At 41.1% G+C, this 13,235-nt stretch overlaps 1 protein-coding gene and 1 long non-coding RNA gene across 7 annotated transcripts; one reads left to right on the forward strand and one right to left on the reverse strand.

Moving 5' to 3' along the window:
* Window positions 1–416: 416 nt before the first annotated feature.
* LOC103987582 (scarecrow-like protein 1) lies at window positions 417–5,073 on the reverse strand. Of its 5 annotated transcripts, none has more exons than XM_009405920.3 (6): window positions 4,843–5,073; window positions 4,651–4,755; window positions 3,075–3,134; window positions 1,477–2,975; window positions 1,081–1,236; window positions 417–975 (listed from the first exon to the last, which is right to left on the reverse strand). In XM_009405920.3, the coding sequence occupies exons 4-6, from the start codon at window positions 2,859–2,861 to the stop codon at window positions 777–779; spliced, it is 1,740 nt and encodes a 579-aa protein (XP_009404195.2). In that variant the 5' UTR covers window positions 2,862–2,975; window positions 3,075–3,134; window positions 4,651–4,755; window positions 4,843–5,073; the 3' UTR covers window positions 417–776. The 5 variants fall into 5 exon arrangements, with proteins under 5 accessions (XP_009404195.2, XP_009404196.2, XP_009404194.2 ...); XM_009405921.3 differs by lacking the exon at window positions 3,075–3,134 and adding an exon at window positions 4,371–4,492; XM_009405919.3 differs by lacking the exon at window positions 3,075–3,134.
* Window positions 5,074–6,260: 1,187 nt separating this feature from the next.
* On the forward strand, window positions 6,261–12,874 carry LOC135640359 (uncharacterized). Of its 2 annotated transcripts, XR_010497288.1 has the most exons (5): window positions 6,261–8,643; window positions 8,959–9,409; window positions 10,242–10,731; window positions 10,859–11,033; window positions 12,653–12,874. It is a non-coding gene; the product is annotated as an uncharacterized LOC135640359 (long non-coding RNA). The 2 variants fall into 2 exon arrangements; XR_010497287.1 differs by having other exon boundaries at window positions 6,261–9,409.
* The last annotated feature ends 361 nt before the right edge of the window (window positions 12,875–13,235 follow it).

The following is a 13,235-nucleotide window of genomic DNA, read 5'->3' on the forward strand; positions in this document are numbered from 1 at the left end:
TTTAATCAAAATCTTCGATCACGTAAATAATTAACAAATGATAAGTCAGTAGTAAATAATAATATATTTCGAAAGGAGAAAGACAAGTGAATGGGAATTATTATAGAGGAAGAATATAACTTGATACAGAAGAAGAGATGTCTTATAAAGACGCCTTCGATAATGAGCTAGACATTATAGAGGAAGAACACAAGTTGATATGGAAGAAGGTTTGTGGTACGGCTAACCTTCGAAAAGTTTCAGAGCAACAACACAAATGATAAATCAACTACAAAAGCTTTTCATTTTTTATAAGCCGTAAAGATGAGATTCGATAGAAACATCTTTACACATTTTCGAGAAAAATTATGGACTGAGAATCCATAAAAACCGAGTTTAGTACATCACAAGATGATGAGACGTCAAGCCGAACAAAGTGAACCAAATGCACCGTCAACATATTAATGAAATGTTCTAACATGTAATAATAATTAGTCAAGTAAGCTAATACAAGTATTAATTAAGTGAATACTGTCGATTTTTAGAATGAACATCCAGTCTAATAAGAAGTAAGCATACACAATAGAGGCAGTATGAAAGGGAAGAACCCGGTAAATGTCTTTATTTCTGGTTCACCAAAGCAATATTGGTATACCTCTTGATCTTGGAATACCTCTACGTCACACCAACCGCGATCGGGGTCAGATATGTATTCGCATGAGCAGATCTCACGATTCTTATTCACATCAAGGATTAGTACGGTGATACCTACCACATGTAATGCCACCAAGAAAGCTTCATCTCCAAGCTGAGGTGACAACCAAAGTTTTGTCCTCCCAGCCGAAGTAAAGTGCCCCACTTTCCTCTTTAATCTTGTATCGATCACAGTAGGATCCTGACAATGCTCGTACCAATCCATTGACGTTGGTGCCGAATGGGCATGAGACGAACCCCGCCATTGTCATTCTTGCCCTCCACTTTCCGGCAACCTCGTACCTTTTTTTGGTTGGAATTGGAAGTTGTTTTACTTAGTAATGTGATGTTTCGTCAAAAATTCCAAATATTTAGATAAGCTAATAACAAAAATATTTTCAGGATTACCTCTCTATGCGGTCAGCACCTTCACAGGCCACGATGTTGACGATGTCTCGTGCAAGGCATTGCCTCTCCACGTTCATTCGGTCTGAGCTATCCCTCGGAAGAGTTGCATCGAGTGAATCAAAAACCGCTGAATAATAGTTGTAGACCTCCATAAACCTATCATTTTGTATGTTCAAGATTTTGAGAAAAATAAAAACTGCAGATAGATTATGATAAGTATATACATGGGACGAAAGCAACAGGTATAAATACTTATGGAGGAAAGAAGTAGTGGCTCATAAGGAAAAAGGAAATAGAAAAGAATTATGCACATTTGCAAACAAAGAAAACAATTTATTGGCAGTGGAATAAAGAATAAATTATAGAAAAATAATGTAAAGAGGTAGGAGAAACAACCTGGGGAGGAATGGAGCTGTGTTAGTGTTCATATCCTGCTCAACAACTGTGACCAGTTTTGGTCCCAGGCCCTTCACCATTCGAAGCAGCTCATCCCTTTGGTTCACCGTTGATACGCTCTCATCTGGCATATGATGCAGTTGAAATGCAAAGTTAACCACAAGTGCCTCCCCAAGTCGACGATCTAGCATTCCAGGTGTTACATCTCCACTCTTCACAGCTATTGCACTAAATTCAAATGGGACACCAAGCTCCTCTGCCAGCTTCTCAAGGCGCCGTCCAATAATTTCCAAGCCTCCAACTGCCCGTTGCACTGACTCTGGATCATCCACTGCAGATATCCTCAAGTGTGGTGGTTTGTGCGGCCAGGTTGAAAGAGTTTGTATCAAGTTTATGTATTGACTTCCTTGGTTTAAGTCAAAGTCTATGATATGAACTTTTTCTTCATCTCTGAAAGCTTCTATGATTATATAATTTGCTGCCATGTAACCAAATTTGAAACATGGGCAGACCTCAAACAGAATCTGCATCGCTGAAAGCTGATCTGAAGTTGGGGGTTCTTTACATTTTAGAGCCTTATAAAGGCCTCGTCCTGAAGAGGCTATTCTAGCTGCAAGACCTTCCACCATGTAGGCTGAAAGCCTTTGTGGAGGATCCCCCTGAATTGAAACCATTTGACGGAGCTCAGCTATGATGGCTTGTGCCTCCTCCGTGACACCTTCAGATATCGCAGCTGCACAATCAAAAAGTAGCTGCTTGGGGGTTCTAGGTTCTCTATTGCTTCCAATACAGCTGACGTTTGAATCCGATGATGACTCTTTTGGTGACTTTGTAAGTAATAGGTCCTTGATAGGCTCAGCCCAATCATCTTCAATTCCCATTATCTGGTACGAATCCACCAAATCCTCATCAGTGTCATTCAGTAAGACCTGCTCGATCTCTTGAAGCTTTAACCTAATTTCATCCTCACCATAGTCTATTTCATGATCTGAACTTAGATTGTCAGATAAAGAGTGGGAGGTTTGATGCGAGATGTTAGAACTTGCTGAGGAATCAGGATGCTGAACTGCTTCAAAGAAGGAGCTGTAAGGATTTTCCAATGTGATAGACGAGTGAATATTAGCCATCAGTTGATAGGGAGCTGAAGGAACTTGAAGATAGAGTCTTGGAATGGTGGATGTGGATGCTTGAAGTGGACCAACATGCATCATTTCTGAAGATGAATTGGTGAAGTCTGAATGGCACGATGGCCCATTACGGTACATCCGTTTATCTGCACTTAATATTTGCCTAGATATATGTAAGCTATCACCACCACCTTTATGTGCATAAGGTTTGGACTCTCCGTAGGCAGTAGATGAATCTGCAGACCTTACCATAGACATGTTGTATTCTCCTAATTTACACAAGGTGCTGAACAAAAATTGCAGTTTGCAAAGCCAAGATGCTTCCTAAGCTGATTGACATATTCAGGCCAGTTTGCGACAAACACCATAGTGCTGTGATCACAAAACACAATGTCAGCAAGGGCTAGAATGTCTATCATGTCAGTGCCCTATCTATACAAGAGGACATGCATAAACAGCTTAAGCTATAACCTTCTGATCTGTAGCAGTTTGGATGCTTCAAATTAGCAGCAAAAGCAATAATGCCAATATCTGATAGAAATTGATGAATCATTATAATATAGCTACAAGTAGTTCTGAGAAAGAAAAAGAAAAGAAGCTAAGTTCAAAAAATTTAGAAAAACAAATGAAAAAATTGGCATGGTTATATCCCACAAACGAGCATGAGATTAAGAAGAAGCATGTAATAATTTAAAAAGTGAACTACAGAACAATAGCCAGCTGCATTGTTGAAGTGGTAGAAAGAGATAGCATGTGTTGATGGATTTGTTGTAGCAGAGCTTGCTAAAATATTTTCAGAGAACTAAGAGAAACTATCAGAGACATGTAGAAAGACATGACTAGTTCTTCAGACAAAGAACATCATATGAAAATTGCAGCTACTTCACAGGAAAGATGGTTTGCTTAAAATCAGCGGTACTCTCTTTAACCAAGTTTCGGGGAGGAGTGACCCCCACCTCAAATACCTAGTAAAGTCCAAGGGCACAACTCTCACAAGGACTTGAGCACAGAACCTCTTCAGAGGAAGAGGATAACTAGCCACTAGATCAAAGCCTGGTTATAATTGGATATAAAAGTTCCAGCGTAGCTAACCATTCACAAGTTTAGAAGTTAGAAGCAACAGAATCTTAAATCAGTTAGAAGGACTCAAGTTTAGAAGTTAAGCATTCACAAGTTCCAGCATAGCGAACGAGTATATTTCACAGAACAACCAGTCGCAGCTGATGTCCTTTTGGCTCAGCAAAGATTGTTGATTCATTCTACCGACAAGTCGAGAACTTGTAACATTTCCAATCTATACTACTCCTTGCATAATAAGTAACTACTGGAAGAAGAATTGTTCGAGGACATTATACGCTTAGTGCTGGTTTTGCATACTCGGGGTCTTAGAATTCACTTTTTTATTTAAGTTGCTAAGGCCAGGAAGAATGTCAGTCATAATAAAACATTTTCAAGATTCAAGAATGGCTTGATTTAGTGTACATGGAACTAACAAACTTTATTCACTGGACTAAGGCTTTAACTGTCCAAGTATCAATACACAATGTATACAAATAGCGAGTCGAATTTGGATTTCAAGATGACAACTTTGTTGAGGACATATCCTTGCAGAGGATATTTCCATATAGCCATGCTTTAGAATCTTCAAGAGATCACCCAAATTTGATGCAAAACTGTTCCAGCAACTTCTACCGTATCATAATATCATCATAACAATACAAAAGAGACAATCAGAACTACGGTAAACAATGGACTATTAAGTCTCACCATATCTGCCACTAGCAAGATTATGCAGCTAGTATAAACTACTAGTGAACAGAGCATGAATCTCGAAGAAAGTTCGAAAAGGACCCTTTTGCAAGGATAGTTGCTCTGTCTTGTCAAACAGCCTACAAAAAGTCATGATCCAATCGAGCTTAATGGTTACTAAATCAATCAAACATGATCAACTTAATCGCATCCAATAGCATACAAAGACGATAACTAATAGTGCACACAAGGCGACCAATTATGAATTAGCTCAATGGTAGCAACCAGAAATCCGTACCGATTGGAACTACTAAGGATTCTTGAATCGAATTACTCGAGAACCAACGCCAAAGTAGCTTTCCCGATCCCAAAGATTATTGTGACCGATCATAATCTCAATTTCCTAAGAGACATGGAACACTCTTTTACGGCAAAAAACACAAAGCAACACAAGAAAAAGCAGGAAAAGTACGATCGATCTGGGTATTACCTGGTCTTCGATCATGGGAACTAGTTGAAACCCGAGGGTGCTGTCTTGATCGCAGATAGCCGAGGGCGTAACGATCTAATGAATGATAGGATTCCAGAAGGGGTCGTAGAAGAACAAAGAAAGGCCGAAGGCGACGGACGAGATCGCGTGGATCGGTGGACGGAAGAAGGAGTGGTTGTGAGACGGCGGACCACGGAAGCGGAGACGCCTGTGCGCGATCCCGCTCGGCGATTAAAATAATGGCGTTTCCATTACAATGGGCGTAGTGAGTGCTATTTCCCACACTGCCGCGACCCACGAGTTCCGGTGGGTCACGCGCAAAACCATCAGTCCCAAGTCAAACTTCGAGAGTCTCATCCAGGGGACCACCTAAACACGGACACTACGCGCGTACTTTCTACTCGTGGACGGAGCAATTTGGGTGGGTGGCGGTCGCTCGGAACGCAGCGAGCTTCCCACGAGTAATACTTTTAACCGCCCGTCTGTCGTCACCCGCTGAGGCACCCTTATGATCATTGGTACAAGATAAGGGACTTACGTGGGGCTCACATGCGGGCCCTACCAAAACACCGCACGAGGACCCGCATTTTCGCGCCGCGGACGGAATCATTTCTTGATTCAGAGCGGTAGTTTTGTTGCCGAAAACACTTCTATTTGCTTTTTGGTGTACTGCTTCACGATTCAGAGCTGTAATTTTGTTGCCAAAACGCCTCTCTGTGCTTCTTCACTGGCACATTGGAACTGCTCAACTCTATCCTTTCCACCAACCCACTATGGGAACGCGTGCGACAAGTCGAGTTAGGCAGGACGAAAAGACGTTCTCCGATTGGTTGATAGAGGTGGATCCCACACAAGTACAGCTGACCTCGCGTCATCCGATGTCAATTACGGATGACATGGATCGTTTTATGACTAATATCATTATTATTATTGCTGCAAAGACAAGCGTTAGGAATTGTTGAATAAGATTTCAAGTTATCAATATTTAGTAAATGGGTTTAGTATGCTACCATCACACGCTAATCATATCTTACTCTAAAAATTTATTGGATAATGTTTCAAGTAGTAAAATTATTATCTTAAAATGAAACTATATATATATATATATATATATATATATATATATATATATATATATATATATTTCAAATGAGGTTGCAATGGCGGTAAACTTTGTTCAGGTTCGATACGATGCGGTTTTGGGGATCTGAAGCTGAGCTCTCCCCTCTCTCGGTGCTCCATTTTGGCTCAAGACAACTTTACGCGATCTTACTATGAAGAATGTTCCGATCGAGGCGCCTCGATCAGATCGAGTCGATCGATTTCAAGTTGGTATGCATTTCCTCTGTTCTTGGAGTTCTTTATTTTCTCCATTCAATGATATCGAAACCCTAAATCGTTGAACTATTAATCCCGTCATTCGATTCTTCAGGATCTTTCATGGAAAGTGTCGGTGTTCGTCTGTGTCTCTTTTTATACATCGATTTTGACCCGGAAACTTTTAGCTAAGGTTTTCGGTAGTTCTAGAAACCCTGGGGTTTGAATTCTATTTCGTCCAGGCATCACCCTCTTGCGCGGAGAGAGAAGCGCGGGCGTCGGATGGCGGCCGTTGATGTTCACATTGGCTCCCCATAGGGAGGATCCGATGAGAAACCCCACCACATTTTCGTCCTAGATAAAAACCTTTAACAGGGTATCAGTGCACTTTGGAAGTCCTACGATAAGCCCGGAACGATTCCTGGAGGGCGGTTTCCAGGTTTGACTTGAGAACGCCAGCCAATGTGAGGCACAGTGGAGTTCCTAGAAAGAAATACTAGTCGATGGTGATCTTTGACTGCTTAAGGTATATGCTGAACCCAAGCATCAAACAAATTTCCTGATAGAGTTTTGTTCTTGGGCAGTGTTTTAAAGCCATTTTGTATCATGAACATGAATGAAACTTTAGTTAGTGGCCCGTGACATGAAATAGTTGGGGCATTATGTGTATTAACAGCATAATTTTTTATTAGTGTATGTGACATCGCCATAGTCGGAAATCACAAGTCAAATTGTCGGGACATTGCCAACTCTTAGTCCATCTACGTAATGTGTATATATGTACTTTTTCTTCAAACCATAGTCAGTTACCAAGGATCTTTTTTTTTTCCTTGATGAATTATGACTGTCTATGGCAATGAACTTAAATTTGGGCTCAAACCAATAATTATCTTTGACAAAATTATTCTCTTGTTTAATTCAACAATATATGAGCTTGACAAAAAGGAAGAGTTTTGAGTTTCCGACAAAAGGCTGTGAATGGATTTCGTGATTTGCATTTGGATAAGTTGTTTAGTTGTCTTTATTTTAAATTATATAAGAATCTTAATGTTTTTCGAAACTAGGATTTTTTTCCAGTTGGAAGTCCTTTTAATCTTTCTTCCAATTTAACTAATTTTGATATTCAACACCTTTCTTCCAGTTCCAATTTCTCTTACATTAACAATAACAGGTCAGTGGGGGAATATATTGAAGTGTTTGCAGCATATATTGAAGTGTATAATTTGAGCAATGCATCATCAGGTTATGCACATTAAAGTGTCTTTATTGTTAGCAGTTCTGAGTGTACTTGCAATGATAGTTTGAGTTGGTTTCTTATTTGTGCCATAATTTCCCATCTTATGGGACAAGACGAAGTCGATTATCTCTGGAGCATTATTGCTTAAATTTAGATTTTTCATCCTTTGGTCTAAAGATGTAAAACTACAACTTTATAATCCTATTTCTTAACATGGCTAATACTATATTGTTACAGCTACTCCCCAACTATTGTTTATTGCCTCTCATTCATCTATTGTCTTCTGAGTTTCTGTTTGATTTTCATCTTAATTTTGTTTTAACACTTATGTTGCTTGTAACCTGCATGGTGGAGCTTCAACTATATACCATCTGAGGAGTCTTTGTTATGGATTTCACCACCCTCCAACATGTACAGATAGGTATGCTGGAGAATCAAGATCGCCGTACCGGTCCCTATAATGGACTCCGTTTCACTTCTCTCTGTCACAGGCATGATTACATAATGATTTTATTTTGTATTAAATATCTTGTGTTGAAATATCTAGTTCTGGCGAGCAAACACAAGCACTTGTTTATCATGAAGGATGCAATGTAGTTCTTAAAATAAGAAAAAGAAGTGGTAATGCAGACTCTTAGAAGACTCTTAAAAGCAGTGATCATCCTGTCCTCTAGGTCGTCATAATTTCATTTTCTCAATGAAAGTTTACCGATATCATTGCAGGTTTTGTTTGAGATATGCTGAGCTAATTAAAGTGTATGCTTGATGAATCTTATTTGCATCCTAAAATTGGATTAGAAATTGAGTTTATTGATTTAGTCCATTCTCTTGCATGAGGCCCGAATATGACCGGAAGCTTAGTCCATGATCATGATTTAACTAATATTTATTATACTTTCATGCAGGTTTTCTTCTTTGCATTTTATTGGCTTTTTAAACTCTAACGTTCCGCTGTGTTTTCTGAAACATTTGGCAGTCACTCGCACCATAAACAGCTGATATTTGGGGAGCCAATCGCGCACTCTAGTTACTGTTTCTATTAGAATTTGCATTCATGGAGAAATTCTTTTGTTTTCCATCAATGATTATGTCCTTTTTGCAGTTCTGATTACCAGATATCATCAAGCCCTGCAACGAGCCTTATCATCAAAATAGTTTCTGATCGTGGAGTAGGATCATCCATTGCTGGAATTACTTGGTTCCCATAAGCACTGAGGACCATTATCCATGACGGTGAAGATCTTTTGGTAACGTGTCAATAAATTAGCTGGAGTTCTTTTTCGCTTTATGGTAACGCAGTCTTACCTCAATAAATATCGATGTTACTTTTATGCTTCAAAAATATTTTTCCAGCTTGCAAGTGAGTGATCGTACTGTTATATAATAGCATTCGATGTCAAAATACTGCTCGTTGTTCGTCTTCTTTCTGTTCATTGTTGCACAACCACACGGTTTTAAGTGCTTCAAGCACCTTTGTCATCACCAGTCTATTTCTCCCGAGACCTACTCTTTATCTTGTACTAAAAGGAGACCTTGGAATTGAAGATGCCCCTTTTGAACAGGTGCTGTGACAGGGCTGGAAGGAAACAATTGCCCTGCCCACCCATATTGACCCCGCAGAACACATCACAAGCAGTGGGGCATGGCCTTCTGAAAGGGCAACATCACATTGCTTTCAAATATCTGTGTCCAGATCAGCAAGATGAGATGACCACTCTTTGCATCCCGAAAGAGGAGTCAGAAGGACATGAGAATGCGCTGAAGTCTTTTGGTGAAAGAGATGTGAGAGCTTGGAATCCTATCCGAAGTTTCAGAGTGGGTGAAAAAGAAAGGAAGGAATTGGGCAAAGGCAAAAGAGGGGGAGTGTGGGGGAGATGGAGGAATCCTCTACCAAAAGCTAAGAAACAAAGCTGGTTGACAAGAGCAAAGGGCAAAAGGGCTTCATCCCATTGGAGGTTTGGCATCAAGTGTTAGGAATGTATCACATCAATCAGAGTTCTCTCTTATTCTTAGGTACGCACTTTGATATATGAACCTCTTAAGAAATCTAGAATCGTGTGTACACCGCCAGCACTTCAAGCATGATGCTTTAGGCATGTGGGGCTCAGAATTAGCATGTAGACCTGGAATATGAGTTAACATTTCTGTTATCTTAAATCATAAGGGAGTGCTTGATCTAGATCTGAACTTATAGTCATAGACCCTCGTTTGCATGTTTAAGGTTGAGAAATAAAGTCTAGTTCGAGTATACGTATCTCTAGATGGTATGCAGCAGCGGAGATAAAAATGGGTCTGAGGCGAGATAAACGCAAGTATCGGCTACAAAAGTGTTGGCAGCCTAACTCGTTTCGGGGGTATATTGAGTGACATTAGGGGCAAATTTAAGTTTTTGGATTGCAGTGTATACCAATTAGCAGTAAGAAAGCTTTATTCCTGTCTTAAGATGTGATTTGAGACTTGGAAAATAATCTTCCACATATTTCTCTGGCATGTTTTTTTTTGTTTTTCTGCATATCATAGCTATTTAGTAAATATATAAGTGATAGATCATTTTCATCTGTCCATCAACTAATCAACAAAAGGTTGGAAATTTTTACCTTGTGATTAAGTATATAGGCTGTTGTTATGCTCTGGAAAGTCCTTTTAACAGTATATAAGATCAATTACAGTAAGAAGTTAGATCCCTACATGTTGGTACTAAGAAAATGGCCATCGAACCGGCAAGCCCAAGATGTGAAGATTTGCAAGGATATGGGGACAGCATCATGCTGGCTGTTATGAGTCCATGTCATGTCCTCAAAGAATAATATGAATTGGTCATATCTTCTTCACCCATCCATGTCAGGTTGAAGGAATTCCCTGCAAATGGCCAACTCTTGAACAACCATCGCATTCTGAGGACCACCAGGGGGTGGGCATGAGGAAATGGAGAAAGTTGCAGGACTCGGTGGATGACTTGTGTCATCAGGACTAACAGTGGATGGGGACAATAATTGCCCTCATGCCTCCCATTTAAAGCAGAGATGGTGAGCGGGAAGGAGGAGGTTGGGGGATATCTTTCAGGCTGAAGATGACAAACCGGGCAGGCATGATTGTGTGAAATGGAGACGGCAGCAACTCCAAATCGAAGGCACTTGAAAGCAACTTGTGTCGAAAGCTTCCCTGAAAGAGACCTGCTGTTCTGGTCATGTACCCTGGAACAACCTGGCAGCAAAGCCACTCACGATACAGGGTGCAGCATCACTTCCCAACATCTCAAAATGATAGCAGTTTGGTGCTGGATTAACTTGGAGCTCACATGATCTATCTAACACATCAGGAGACCACTATCACAAGTACTTTCTTTTTCTCCTCTCTCTCTCTCTCTCTCTCTCTCTCTCTCTCTCTCTCTCTCTAGTCCTTATCTCCATATCCTTCTCATGCTTATGAAAATAAGTGGTACTTGATTTGTTCTGGAGATAGGTAGGGGGGCTTCATCTTAAAGCAGAAACAGCTGCCATGTTGGCCCACATTTTGTTGATTGAGATGGAGAGATTGGAAACATGGTTTAATGGTGGACATGTTTTTCCATGGGAAACCAACTACAGATATGCTTGCAAAGCCAAAGGGGGCAACAAAATGACTTCCAATCTCACTGGTATTTACTCCCTAACCCTAACCCTCTTCTGTCACTCAATTACTGCACAGGATATTAATATCTTTTAGAATCAATTACTTGTCCGCTGAGTTCTTCTATTTTACACTTTCTATTTTGGATGCTCACAAATTATCTGGTTTAGGTCCTCATATGATATATATTTCATGATAGCTTTGCCATCTACCAATAAGCTTCAATCACTTTTAGTTGGTTCATATGGATAAAAGTATTGCATGTACTATATGTGTGCTCTTTTGGTGGTGTCATAAGAGCGTGGACCATATGAGAACAGTTAAGAGAGAGGGTCAAATTAATACTCCCATAAATTAAATGATGGTGGTCATTAACTGTATATTCATCAAAGTTTGTACTTGTCCTGATGAGCATGGAATTTTTTTTTTTTTTTGGAACCAAATGCTTAATGGCTTCGTTTGATTGTGATTTATTACCCAACATATCTTAGACAAGCCAAGGCCACCTAATCTCAACTGTTGCTCATTACAACCTTCATCAACAAAATCCTAATAACCCTACTAGAATTCACTAACCAGTTTGTGAATAATGATGATGATGGATGACGCTAGAAAAAGGCTAATTGTAGTTGGAACTTAATCAAGAGCATGTGACACATATCCATTGTCATATAATATTCAACAAATAATACAGATTGCAAAATTAACTTACAATAGAACATTGAAAGATTAAAAGGGGAATGGAGACCATAAGTAGATGAATCTTAAGATTTTAGCCGAAGCGTAGGTAGTTTCTTCTCTTGCAGCTAGCAATTGTGAGGATGGAGGAAAAAGTGAAAGCGAAATGGGAACTCAAAGACTTGTAATACCAGGGATTAGATGACGCTCGACAATTACACCCCATGCTTCCCACCGTGGCCCGCAACGGTGCCGTGGGGGCTCACCTGACCCGGTCCCACCAGATCAGTGCCCGTAATGATGGCGGTAGATTTGGAGGGTCGCGATCGTTTCGGCAACGGTGGGTCGGTGTCTTCGCCACGCCTGACATCTTGCGTTGTCTTCTACCTGCGTTATCCTGCGTCCACACTCTGCCATCAATGCAAGATATCATTTCCCCACCTCGAAACCCTTATCGACGGTGGCCCGAAGCAGCCAGGCGTGTCTTCACCGCCTCCCATGTATCTCTGTGGTCGTATTACCAGTTCCACATCATCATCTCCTTTACATTTGTGTTCCTGTGCCAGGCCCTACATGCTCTGCTGCATCTCCAATGGCCATGGATTCAGAGCCTTCCATGGACTATTCACTGTTCCCTACCGCATCAATCATACGCCCGGAACTCCACATGGTGTGGGTGCTCATGGAGGCCGTGGTCCTCCCTCTCTATCTCTCTCTCTCTCTCTCTCATTCACACACGTCCATGGCCATCCTAACCGACCTCGCTGGAATACTTACAAACACTTGATAAGGCAAGCCTGCCTTTTCCTGGGCAGCAGACGGGTGTATAATCAGTAGAATCTCACTCATGAGCGGAATAGTATTGCCAAGCAGCGGTGGTGCAGCCTCCCATGGCGTTAAAAGAGAAAAAGTAAAGATTATATTACTCGGTACCAAAATCTAAAAAGGTCTCGGATTCTTGTGGTGCAGTGCCTGCGTCATGAATAATGGTTTCCGTGGACGGAGGTGAACGGGCGGCTTCTGCGCAAGAGAAGCGAGGGAGAGGAACGTGATGATGGCCATGCTCACGCTGTCGATTACGACAAAGCGAGACGAAGACAAGCTGCGGAGCAGCAGCGGAAAAGGTTCCCATCACATGTGTCTCTTGCTCTGTACAATACAAACAAAACCCATCATTTCTTTTTTCCTTCACTTCTCTTCTTGTTCATCAACAGCTGCTGCGCTGTATCGTTCCAGTCTGGATCTGATTCCAAGACACGGAGCGTCAACAACGCACGCTGTTGCCGTGCACTGTGCGGGTCAGCAATCCATTCTATGCTTTTGGGTCGCTGTAATCCACGAGCTAACTCCTGGGTATTGGATAGACCGTCACTGATTCCGAGAAAGAGAAGCATAGAAGAAAGGGCAGATGTTGTGTTGTGGGAAGGCATCTTTCTGCTCGTTGATCCCTCTTTTGGGGAAACCTCCTTCGGCCAATTGATCTCCAGCAACCTGTTCTACGCTTCCCATGTAGGCACAGAGCAGCACGACCACCACCTCCACCCCCACCTCC

This window comes from Musa acuminata, chromosome BXJ3-6, assembly GCF_036884655.1.
Source record: "Musa acuminata AAA Group cultivar baxijiao chromosome BXJ3-6, Cavendish_Baxijiao_AAA, whole genome shotgun sequence".
Taxonomy (NCBI): domain Eukaryota; kingdom Viridiplantae; phylum Streptophyta; class Magnoliopsida; order Zingiberales; family Musaceae; genus Musa; species Musa acuminata.

Coding starts and splice junctions, on each gene's coding strand:
- LOC103987582 (XM_009405922.3), bottom strand. CDS start 2,861: ATGTCTATGGTAAGGTCTGCAGATTCATCTACTGCCTACGGAGAGTCC. Junction 1,237..1,476: donor ACAGCTCCATTCCTCCCCAG/GTTGTTTCTCCT, acceptor ACAAAATGATAG/GTTTATGGAGGTCTACAACT. Junction 976..1,080: donor GGTGCTGACCGCATAGAGAG/GTAATCCTGAAA, acceptor AACCAAAAAAAG/GTACGAGGTTGCCGGAAAGT.